Source organism: Macrotis lagotis, chromosome 3, assembly GCF_037893015.1.
Source record: "Macrotis lagotis isolate mMagLag1 chromosome 3, bilby.v1.9.chrom.fasta, whole genome shotgun sequence".
In the NCBI taxonomy this organism is placed as follows: domain Eukaryota; kingdom Metazoa; phylum Chordata; class Mammalia; order Peramelemorphia; family Peramelidae; genus Macrotis; species Macrotis lagotis.
This window is the reverse complement of record NC_133660.1, coordinates 217,383,889-217,396,327: the sequence shown is the minus strand read 5'-3', so window position 1 is coordinate 217,396,327 and position 12,439 is coordinate 217,383,889. Positions and strand designations below refer to the sequence as shown.

Below are 12,439 nucleotides of genomic sequence, written 5' to 3'. Positions count from 1 at the left end.
TTATTAGTAGTAAATCAAGTAACTCTTGTAATATGTATCAGTTTTCACTGAAAACTTGCTTTCCATCATGTCAGACTAGCCTGATACTGTCACTTGGGAATGATGTGCATTGAGTAAAATACAGATGAAGACCCAGTATAGATCCAGCCACTCTTTGAATCTTAGTTCCTTCAATTGTAAAATGAGGCTTTTGGAATGATCTCTTAAGATTCCTTCGAATTTCATGTTATCTGATCACTCCAGAATCAATGGGAATGTAGCTAAGTCACGCCTGAGTTTGTAGCTGCACTTATCTTTCCCAGCTTATAGTATATAGGAAACATTCATGCCATATATTTAGGATCAGATAAAGGATGTCTTTCCCAAGAACACTTTTACTAATAAAATTAATGTGTTGAACTTCTGTGAATGTCTGAAAAAAGGGTAGTTATCATGTAGACACTCAAAATCACAGATTCTCCTTGCTGGAAGGGATCCCACAGACCATCTAGTTCAGCTTATTACTAATCAAGAATTCCTTCTGCAATGTCTCCAACAAGTAGTTATCCAGACTTTGAGGGAAAACCTAGAAAATGGCATATTCCACTTTGGGTAGTTGTAATTGTTAGGCAGTCTTTTTTTTTTCCCCTGACGCCAAGCATAAACACGTTTTTCTACAATTTCCACCCATTGCTATTAGTTCTGTCCTAATAAACCAACAATACAAATGAATCCCTCTTTCACATAGTGTCCTGTCAGATACTTGAAGACAACCAGCATATACTCCCTTAAGTCTTCGTTCATCAAGGTCAAACTTGATTATTACATGGCATCATCTCATAGGTTATCATGCTGGTTGTGTTCTTCTGGCTGGCGACTCTTCACCTCATCAGAATTCTGTACCCCAACTGAATACAGTAATTCAGATATGTCCCACCCATAGTAGTATACAATGGAATTTATTATCTTCCTCTTTCAGAACATTATGACAAAGATTATATGACTTTTTTTAGTAATGTAACAGCTTCGATCCACAAAAAATTCCCAGATCTTTTTTTCTGTAAAATGTCACATCTTTTCTCTTTTGTATTTGTTGTTGTCTTTATATACTATATTTTGTAATTTTGTTTTAGTCTTTCTTTTTGCTGACAAATACATTTTATTAATAACATATTAAAATTCTCCTATGAAATGTTAGTACACATTTTTGCATTCTTTAAACAAAAATTTGAGTTACTTATATATTCATCTAAACAACCTATTTCTGTTTTTGCAGCTGTATAAAAACCTCTGATCCACTGTCCTTCAAGGAAACAAAGTCCTAGAGAGGGCATCATGGTGGACAGAATTTTCTACCTACAAACCCACCATAGGAAGTTTGAAATCAAAACTCTAGGTCCAGCATGAATGCCAAGTCCACCAGTTGGACATTTATCCTTGAACATTTGCATCATTTCTGCCTACAAAGATCCTGGGCACAGAGGGCTATCACGCTGGCATCCCTACTTGCAGAAGACTTTGGTCTACCATTGTCCAGAAGACAACACCACGATTTTCTGGGATAATACATCTACTCTTATCAATCAATTACAGATCTAGGGGCACAAATCTTGTTTACTAATAGTTGCTTCTCTTGCATGATCAAGGGATAACATACAATCTACCATTGTAATTTTCATGCTTATCATGATTTGCTATATAACATGGAAATGAGGTAAAGTATATCAAAATTGGTGATGGAAAACACTATATAGGTAATTTGAACTTCATATGCTCTATTTTTATATTTAAATTGTTAAGCACAGTCAATCACTAAGTGCCATCTTTGTGAAGTTTATTGTATTAATTGCTGAGGAAGATAACAGATCCTTCAAGGGGCTCACAGTCTAACAGTCTAATTTTATATATATATATATATATATATATGTATATGTATATATATATTTCATAATAGAATATGATACAGGTAAAAGACGAATTCAAAATTCTATGAAATAAAATTAAAGACATCACTTCCATGAAGGAAAATCAATGAAGACTTAATGGAGGAGATGGCATTTGAATAGTATAAGCAGTTAGAAGTGGCAAAGGAGGACATTCCATGTGAGCAAAAACTGGGAAGGTAGAAAGTATGGAGTATGTGCCTTCCCCACAGTTGGTGCTCGGCAAACAGTCATTCCTCATCCAAGTATTCCTTTGACCTTTTGAATCAAGCTGGGAATATCTGCTTCACTAAGAACTTCATTGTGCCATATGCTATCTACTTTTAACCTAGACTAACTTCTTTTACATAATCATTGCAATTTAATTTCATTAATCTGGACTAAATGAAGGAACACAGTCTCAGTGATGAATTTTGGGGAGCATTGTGGTTTCATTACTTTTAAACATTTAATTGGAACTTGTTGAGATATTTTTAAGCAGAAAGAAGAAATGTAGACCTCACTTGTTAAATCATTGCTAATTTAAGATATTATATCATTTGTTCTCTTCAATAATTAAACCTGTTTTTCCTTTTTATCAGGTGAAGAAATGAATCAACTACAATTTTATGCATAGTATTCATTTTCTTAGTAACTTGTTTTCAATAAATAACACAAGGGTAATTGCAGATCAGGTTCATTTTCTATAAATTCTGAACTAATATAATTGTAATTTGACTATATATTTCTAACTGAATCTGATCAGAATTGATCGATGATAAAAACAAATTTAAAATGTTAGATAAAAGACGGCTTCAAATTTTTTTAGTTCCCATAATTTTATTTATTTAGTTCCTACAAATTTTATTTGTATTTAGTTTCATTATCTCTTGGACACTAGTGTATCTGCAGTAAAGAATATTAAGTTTCCAATGAAATTTAGGGCCAAACTGGTCTTTCCTGGATTCTGGTTGGGCTCAGTCTTCTATTCAGTTGACAGTTGCAATTTTTGTTCCTTTGTTACTTGGTGTAACAAAGTATGCTTTTCAAAAACCCACAGAGTTTAGATGGAAAGTGTTAGATTGCAAATCCCTTAGTCCACTCCCCTAATTGTATAGAAGAGGAAAGAATAAAGGAGTAGGTAGAGCAGGTGAAGGACAGAGTTGGGATTTAGCACTTGGTATTGCTTGGTGAACAAAGCAAAGCCATTTCACTTTTAAACTCTTTGAAAATTAATCTACTTTTAGCAAAATTACAAATCATTAAGTCTAGATTTCTCCAATATAATAAGATTGAAGAATATCCAGGAAAAGGTACTCAGGTTATGAGAGAGGTCCCAACTAAATTAGCATCTGTTGAAGGAACTAGGGATGTCTAATTGGAGAAGATGGGATTCCAGGAGGAGTATGGAATAGGAATTAAATTTGTTACATTGGGCCCCAGAGGGAAGAAGTAAGAACAATAAATGGCAGTTACAGAGAAGCATAACGTTTAATTTGTGAATTCAAGGCAGAGAGAGACTATTATTCAGACAACTCCTCTAACTCTGATTTACTTATTGGTCTTTGTTCCTTCTGAGATCCCTTCCAACATGAGCAATTCTTTAGTGTTTTTCCTTTGTGTTCTTGTGTTCTTGTTCTTGTTCTTGTTCTTTGTGTTGTCTAACACCTCTCAATGAAGCATATACAAAAAAAAATGAAGTCAACAATAGCGATTTTAAATGAATAGATTTCTTCTAAGTGGCCCTCATTGAAATGTAACTGTGACACCATGGCCAGTGCTATTTTTTATAACTTCCACAGGCATTTATCAACTTTCAACATAGGTTTCCATTCATTTTTCTTCCTCACATGGGTCATTGCAGAGACTAAAGGGTTCTGTAGTGGATTAGGCTTAATCAATTCCTTAATGTAACCTCCTATAAAAAGGTCTAAATGATTTCTGTCTAGTTCCAGAAGCAATAGCTCAAACATCGTCGTATAAATCCATTTGACATCCTTTAATGACTTAGATGATTCCCTGTATTATTTCCAAAGATATATCTTTTCATCAATGTTGATACTTCTCCCACTTGAGAGTTTCCTTTCTATCATAGCAGATGGTCTTCATAAGTTATTAGTGAAATAGTTATCATCTGATGGCCAGCATCCTGGTGATAATCCTCTCAGATAATTCATTCACAAAGCTATATTTTCTTTCCAACTCTACAAGTCTGAGCTTTCACATTGCTGATGTTCCATTAAAGTATCCAAGAGTACTTGTGGCTATGATGATGCATTAGATGTGAACTTCAGCAGAGATTATCTAAAATGTAATTAGAAAATATTCTATTTCTGGCCTCAGATACTAGCTGTATGACTCTCATTACTTAGTCTTTAAGATTCTCATATGCAAAATGGAAGTTTTACCACCTACCTCCCAAGATTACTGTGAGATTAAAATGGGATAATATTTAAAACTGTATTTTGAACCTTAACTGTAAAAATGCTAACTTGTCTTCCTTCTCTTTCTCTCTTCATAATCTAGGTCTAATCTCACTTATATACTTCTACATTATACTACTTCCCTTTTAATATCTAATGCTCCAGCCAGTGTGGTCACTTTTCTTACTTTGGTCAATATTTTAAAATGAGCATCTAGCATAACTTCATTATGTTCATGAGATGGAGGGAGCAGCGCCATCCTCCCAGCCTCCCAGGTTTACATCCTAGGTGTAACTTGAATCCTCTGACTCACTCTTTCCCCCATATCTAACTAACTTTAAGTTTCTACCTGCTCTCACAACATGTCTCTTTTCTACCCCCTTCTTTCCTCTGACACTGCTTCCATCCTAGTGCAGGTCCTCATCACTGCATACCTAGACTATTGAAATAGACTTCTGCTTGGTATCTCTACCTCATGTCTCTCAACACTTAGCAGTCATTCTACATTAGAAGCTTCCTATCACCTCCACGATCAAAAATAAAATCCTGTTTGGTTTTTAAAACCCTTCATTACCTGATCCTTTCCTACCTTTCCAATTGTCTTATACTTTATACCTCCCCATGTATTCTGTGATTAAGTGATCCTGACCTCTTTGCTTCCTTAAATAAGACTCTGCATTTTCACTGTTTGTTCTCCTTGGCTGGAATGCTGCACATCAACCCTTAATTTTTTTTAAATTTTGATTTGGCATGATTTGGTTGAAATGGCACTGAAGACTGACCACAGTATCCTTAACATCATTACTCATCTGGTACTGTGTTTGACTGCCAATCATGGAACCTTACACCTTAGGATCTCATAAGAATCACAATTTAGGTGATTAAAGGGCAATGGAAAGATGCATGGTGGATGTTTGTCCATATTACTTTAAATTATTTGCATGTATGTTGCTTGTCCTTCGTTCTCAAAGAAAATCATGATATTAGGGAGTTGACATCATGGCAAGTACATGAAATGGATTTAAATGAGGGTGAGCTGTGCTAAGTCACCAGCCTCACTTTCTCCTCAAGAGTCCAGATATAAATCAGGACAACTGGAGATGACCCTGGATGTGAGGCATTCAGGGTTAAATAACTTGCCCAAGGTCACACAGCTAAGTACGTGTTGAGTGCCTACATCAGATTCAAACTTGTCCTCCTGACTCCAAAGTCAGTGCTCTATCCACCTAGCTACCCCTTACTTTCATATAATCAGTGGCATAAAGGACACCATGTAATAGTCTACATAAAAGGCAGGGAAGGCTCATTCAAGTAGCAAGAGTGAAAGATAACAGATGGACAGTTCATCCTAGGGTTTCACAGTTATACATAAAATTATAAAAATATTCTGCTCCCAGTTGTAGCTTTATGGAAAAACAAAGTTAAGCATTGAAGAAGATGAAAAGCTATGGAGATGACCAACTACAAAGGGAAAGGGAGCTATCTCTTCTACAGATCAGGGATCTATTTTAAAGGACTCCATAATGTCTCCTATATCTCTGATTCTCTCTCTCTCTTTTCCTTTTTCCATAGATGTGGTATATTCACGCTCACCCACACCCACAGGTGCACATGGGAGAAGCTTAGCAGGTGTTAAAGATGCAGTTATTGGAGAACCTGTGACATACTCAAGCCTTCCCAAAAACTTTAGGGCAGGTTATTCCTAAAAAACTTGCTGTATAAGACTTTCCCCAAAGACACGCACACACATGACAGAGGGAAATGCAACATAGTCATACAGAGAAGCCTTCAAGATTTGCCAGATGATGCCACTTTGCCAACAATGTGGTATCCCTCTGGCACTCTTTTTGGTCTTCTCCCTGATGGCTCAGTTCTGCTGTCTTGGGACCAATCTAGTAGCACCCTCTTAGATACCTAGTGATATAAGTTTGAATAAACTGGATACAGGAAGTCTTGGAGGGACATGAAGAGCAGTGCCCTCATCAGGAGGACTGCTAACAGCCACTGCCTTCCTGATTGTGTAAATTTAGATCCCTAAAACCTGTTAAGTGATCTTGGGATGTATTGGCCCCAAATCCCCCTAGGTATCATTGATCAGCCAACAACAGTGTCAGACTACACCCTCCTTGGTCATTATTTGGGGGACTTACTCAGGGTGAATGAAAATAGCCATTTCTACTTTTGGCCAGAAACCCCAAGGGTCTTCCCCTCCCAGACTGTTTCTTTTGACTAGGTAAAGGAAATCCTTTGCTTCTTTTTTACTTACCTAGCTCAATCACTGAATGGATGTTGCCCCAGTCACATTGACACTGCTTAAATATGCCAAGGTCTCCCACTGTATCCAGGATCATCATCTCCAATCCACCTGATCCACATCTGGCCTTGGTCCCAAAAGGTCCTGAGGAGAATGTGGGACTGGTTACTGCACAGCCTCTCCTCACTCAAATGCAACTCACTTGCCTATAGTGACATTATCTCCTTGATGTCACTGTCCTCTTGAGAACAAAGGACAAACACATCCCCTTCTTTCCTTCTCTCTCAAACACATTCAGAGAGTTCTAGGTCCCCCCCCCCCCAACTTTAAGTGTTAATATAGTCTTAAAAGGACAGGATTCTTAAGGGATAAAAATAGAACCTAAAAATTATTGTTTGATTTATTCTCCATGTGTTTCTGTTTGAAGTTCTCTTCAATCATTTTGCTAGAATCACTGTCAGTTCTTAAGATCTCTCTAGATTGCATACCTCCTCATTAACCAGCTTTTACAAACAAAACAGCTGCTTAGGAATACATTCATTTGTTATAATCCTGAGGGGGAGTTTGTATTTTTCAAAATCACATTAACTACAGATAAAACAAGTGAGCTGGACTAGATGAATGAATTTGGAATTATTTCAACAAACATTTATAAAACTCCTAAATTGGCAGGAGTCTCTATATTTATTACTTTACATTTAAAGATATAAAAAGGTGATACCATTTCTTTTTAGGTCTTTTTGCAAGGCAAATGGGGTTAAGTGGCTTGCCCAAGGCCACATGGCTAGGTAATTATTAAGTGTCTGAGACCGGATTTGAACCCAGGTAACTCCTGACTCCAAGGGCGGTGCTTTATCCACTATGCCACCTAGCCACCCCTAAAAGGTGATACCATTTATTGTCTATGGAGTTTATAATGTACCTGGAGGAGTATGTAGATAAACTGTATATGTGTAGAAGCAGGGAGTAGCAGCTAAGTTAGGTAGTAGAGTTCTGGACCTGGAATCAGGAAGACCTGAGTTCAAATCCAATCTCAGAACTTAACTGCGTGGCCATAGACAAGTTACTTTGTCTCAGTTTTCTTCTCTGTAAAATAATCTGCAAAAGGAAATAGCAAACCACACCAATATCTGTACCAAGAAAACCCCAAACAGGGTCACAAAAAAGTTAGACATGACTGAACAGATTGAACAACAACAGAAACAGGGAGGTCCAGGGATTTATGGATGATTACCTGTTCTGGAGAGCACTAACAATCTTTAGTAAATGAGTATCAGATTTCAGGGAATGCCTGGCAAGGTAATCTGTCAATAAATAAACATTCAGTGCTGATTATTTGGTAGGCACAGTGATGAGAAATGGGTTTACAAAAAAAAAATTTTAAAATAGTCTAGTTCTTAAAGAGCTCACAATTGAATGGAGGTCAAAGTCAGAAGTCCACAAAAGCAACATCTGTGGAGAGAAAACTGCAAGAGATATAGGAGAACATGAACTGTATCTGGGAGCAGAGGGTCAGTTTAGGATTAAGACTGGGGGAAATAAAGACATTTCATCTAGAATAAGATAGGACAGGCACCTTGATCAAGGTAAGTTTGTATATGTTGGAAACTGGCTCAAGAAAGGAATCATCTTTTTTAAAAAAAAAAAATCATATATTTTATTTGTTTTCCAATGACATACAATGGTACTTTCTACCAATCATTTTTTTGCAAGGTTTTAAATTTATATTTTTTCTCTCCCTCCCTTTCCTTCCCCCTCCCCCCAACAGAAGGCAATATGATAGACTTTATATTTGCTTCAATGTATGCATAGATCAAAATTGAATGTGTTGAGAGAAGAAACAGATCCAAAAGGAAGAAAAAAGCATTTTAGAGATAGCAAAATTATGCAATACATAAGCAACTTTTTTTTTTGCAAGGCAAATGGGGTTAAGTGGCTTGCCCAAGGCCACACAGCTAGGTAATTATTTAGTGTCTGAGACCAGATTTGAACTCAGGTACTCCTGACTCCAAGGCCAGTGCTTTATCCACTACGCCACCTAGCCGCCCCTATAAGCAACTTTTAAAAATTGAAGATAATAAGCTTTGGTCTTCATTTAAACTCCAGATTTCCTTCTCTGGATACAGATGGTATTCTTCATCACAGATGCTCTAAAATTGTCTCTGATTATTGCACTGTTGGAGTGAGCAAGTACATCAGGGTTGATCATCACCCCGTGTTGTTGTTAGTGTGTATTATGTTCTGCTTCTGCTCACTTCACTCAGCATCAAGCCACGCAATTCTTTCCAGGCTTTTCCAAAATTTCAGCCCTCATGATTTTATATCGAACAGTGTTCCATAACATACATATGCCACAATTTGTTCAACCATTCCCCAATTGATGGACATTCCCTCACTTTCCAGTTCTTTGCCACCACAAACAGAGCTACTATGAATATTTTTGTACATGTGGGGTTTTTACCCTTTTTCATGATCTCTTCAGGATGCAGACCCAGTTGTAGTACTGCTAGATCAAAAGGCATGCACATCTTTATTGCTCTTTTGTGGATAAGTCCAAATTGCTCCCCAGAAAGGCTGGATCAGTTCACAGTCCCATCAATAATGCATCGGTGTCCTAGATTTCTCACATCCCCTCCAACATTGATCATTGTCCTTTCTGGTCATATTGGCCAATCTGAGAGTCTGAAGTAGTACCTCAGAGGTGCTTTAATTTGCATTTCTCTAATCAATAATGATTTTGAGCAATTTTTTCATATGTTTATAGATAGTTTCAATTTCCTCATCGGAGAATTGCCTTTCTATAACCTTTGACCATTTGTCAATTGGGGAATGACTTTTTTTATAAATTTGACTCAGTTCTCTATTTTAGAAATGAGTCCATTCTCAGAAACAAAAATTGTAAAAATTTTTTCCCAATTTATTATATTGCTTTTGCTCTTGGTTATAGTAGTTTTGTTTGTGCAAAAGCTTTTTAATTTAATGTAATCAGAAATATGCAGTTTGTTTTTTATAATGTTCTCTTATCTCTTCTTTGGTCATAAACTGCTTTCCTTAGGTCTGACAGGTCAACTCTTCCTTGTTCTCCTAATTTGTTTATAATTTTGTCTTTTATGTCTAAATCCTGCATCTATTTTGACCTTACTTTGGTATAGGGTATGAGATGTTGGTCTAATCCTAGATTCTGCCATACTATCTTCCAGTTTTCCCAGCAGTTTTTATCAAAGAGTGAGTTGAAAGGAATCATCTCAAGAAAGCTTCTCTTTATGAGAGTAGTCTGATAGTAATAATGATAGAAAATATTTATTTTCCTATTTGATCCTTTCAACAACCCTCTGATGTTTCTACACAATGATTGTCCACATTTTATAGATGAAAACTGACACTCAAAAAGGTTCAAATTACTTCCCTGGATCTCATGGACTTCTTACTTTTTGGTTACAGGGAAATAATAAAGATAGTGGTACAGTTAAGAGAGAAGGAAAAGTTCACAAAAACACTTATAGCATTTTTTTGTGGTGGCAAAAGATTGGAAATTGAGGGGGATCCCTATCAATTGGGGAATAGCTGGACAAGTTGTAGTACATATACTTTCATAAGAGAATATATTTCATGAAATAAATGATGAACAGGCAGATTTCAGAAAAACCTGGAAAGACTTTTATGAATTGATACACAGTTAAAAGAACAAAAAGCAGAAAAACATTGTACACAGTAACAGTAATATTGGGTAATGATAAGCTATGAATGTCATAGCTATTCTCAGTAGTACAATGATCCAAGACAATTCCAAAGGACTCATGATGGAAAATACTATCCATATCTAGAGTAAGAACTGATGAACTCTGAATAAAGATTAAAGCACATTATTTTCACTTTATTTGTGTGTGTAAGTGTGGTTTTTTATTTATGATTTGTTTCCTTGTTCACAATATGACTAATATAGAATTATGTTTTACATGATTGTGCATCTATAACCTATATCAAATTACTTACCATTTTGGAAAAGGGAAGGAAAGGGAGGAAGAAAAATTTGAAATTCAACATTTTGCAAAAATGAATGTTAAAAATTGTCTTTATAATTTGAAAAAAATACTATTAAAAAAGAAGAAAAAAGAAAAGTTAGAGTTGAGAAGACCCATATGACTAAATCATAATAATTCCTTTTTACTTATAAAGGGTTTTATAATTCAAAATATTTACATGCTTTACCTCATGTTCTTTTTCTCTCAGAACCCCATGAAGTAAATTCAAGTGAGCAAGTACAAAGCCTAATCACCAGGGTCACATAGCTAATCCTGTTTTCCCTTCATTTTTCATTTCCCTGCATTGAAGGGTTCATGGTGAATTCTCAGTAAATTTTTCTTAAATGAATAAATGAAAATCGATCATATCTTTCACTTCTAAATTATATTAGTATTGCTGTCCTGTGGGCAATCATGTTAACATCAGAAAGCTCATGATTTGATGAGGCCAGAAATTATAGCTGACCTTTTTATTGTTCCTTAAGGTTCACAATGTACTCTACATACCGCTCTCATTTGATCTCTATTGACCTGGACTGTGGAATGTATGAAAGGGAATAATGAGAGACAAGGAAGAAGAGGTGGTGAACCTTTCTGGCTTTCTAAAGACTTTCAGCCCAATAGCTCCATCAATGTGTACATTTTAATGTTCTTTACTGGATTAATAATCTCACCATGCCAGTGTTAATCTGCCCTTTTTACAGATGAGGAAGCTGAGAGCCATAATCCTATAGTTTATAAGCATCAGAGCCAAGACACAATCCATGTCTTCTGACTCCACTAAAGCATTCAATTTAGACAAGAATTGGTGCCCAAACCAAGCCAAAAACAACTAACCTAGGCTATATGTGATCATAAAAATAGGCTAGGAATAACAATAGATGGCACTGATCTCCTGGGACCAGAGAACATGAAAAGATGCAGGGTGAGGTCTCTAGCTCAGTGGTGTGATGTCCTAGTTCAGGGAACTTCCATATATGGAGGGATAGGCAGAATTTAGCTGGTCCCTATCACAAACGCTTGACTCCTCTCCAATGTGATATTGTGCTATTAGAGGGAGCTCACTATATAACTTGAGACTGCAGATAGGTATAAACAACTGGAAATCCAGTTCTCAGGGTTTGCTCCTTCTATCCATTGTGTCTTCAAACCAAGTGACAACTGAGATGCTCAGGGAGTCAGAGAACCCAGGTTCAGATCTTGACTTTGTCGCTAGTTTGCCTTGTAACTTAAGGGAAGTCAATGATAAGCATTTAGCTATTGAGGTAAAAAAAGAATTCTTTAAGTTATGTTTATTCTGCAGATGAGGAAATCAAGTCAACAAAAGGTATGTCCAACCTCAAGAGGGCATCTGACTCTGGACCTTTTGCACTATCACATATATCCCAGACCTCAGTTTCCTCAATGGGGAAAGTCAGGGTGCTGGGCTTAGATAAACTTGAAGGTCTCTTCCAGACCTAAAAAGCCATGATAATATAGAAACTTGAGGGGTCCCAGTGGGAAGATTCTGGATTGAATTCTAGGCCATCTTTATTTCTTATTAGCTGTATGATCTTGGGCAAGTTATTTCCTCTTGGGGTTTCAGTTTCCTCATCTTTAAAATGAAATTATTGGATAACATGATGGTTAAGGTACCTTCACTTCTAAATCTGTGTCCCTATGCTCCTATGGTAGTGATGTCAATAGAAGTAGAGAGAGGGAAGTGAAAGGGAAGTGACGTAGCAGTGAAGGGAAGGGAAGATTTGGGGAGTTCGAGGGTTTGACCCAGTCCTTTTTTTGCTGAAAGGCAAAGCAGCCCATTCTAACAAGATCAGAACATGATATACTGTGACTGAAACA

General features: G+C 36.5%; 1 protein-coding gene across 1 annotated transcript in view; it reads left to right on the top strand.

Annotated features, from left to right (window-relative positions):
* Window positions 1-11,903, top strand: part of ACOX3 (acyl-CoA oxidase 3, pristanoyl) — a 272,680-nt gene extending 260,777 nt beyond the window's left edge. Inside the window, exon 24 of the mRNA XM_074229850.1 lies at window positions 1,256-11,903. Within this exon, the coding sequence (XP_074085951.1) occupies window positions 1,256-1,273 (18 nt within the window). The 3' untranslated portion in view covers window positions 1,274-11,903. The remainder of the gene's footprint in view (window positions 1-1,255) is intronic.
* The last annotated feature ends 536 nt before the right edge of the window (window positions 11,904-12,439 follow it).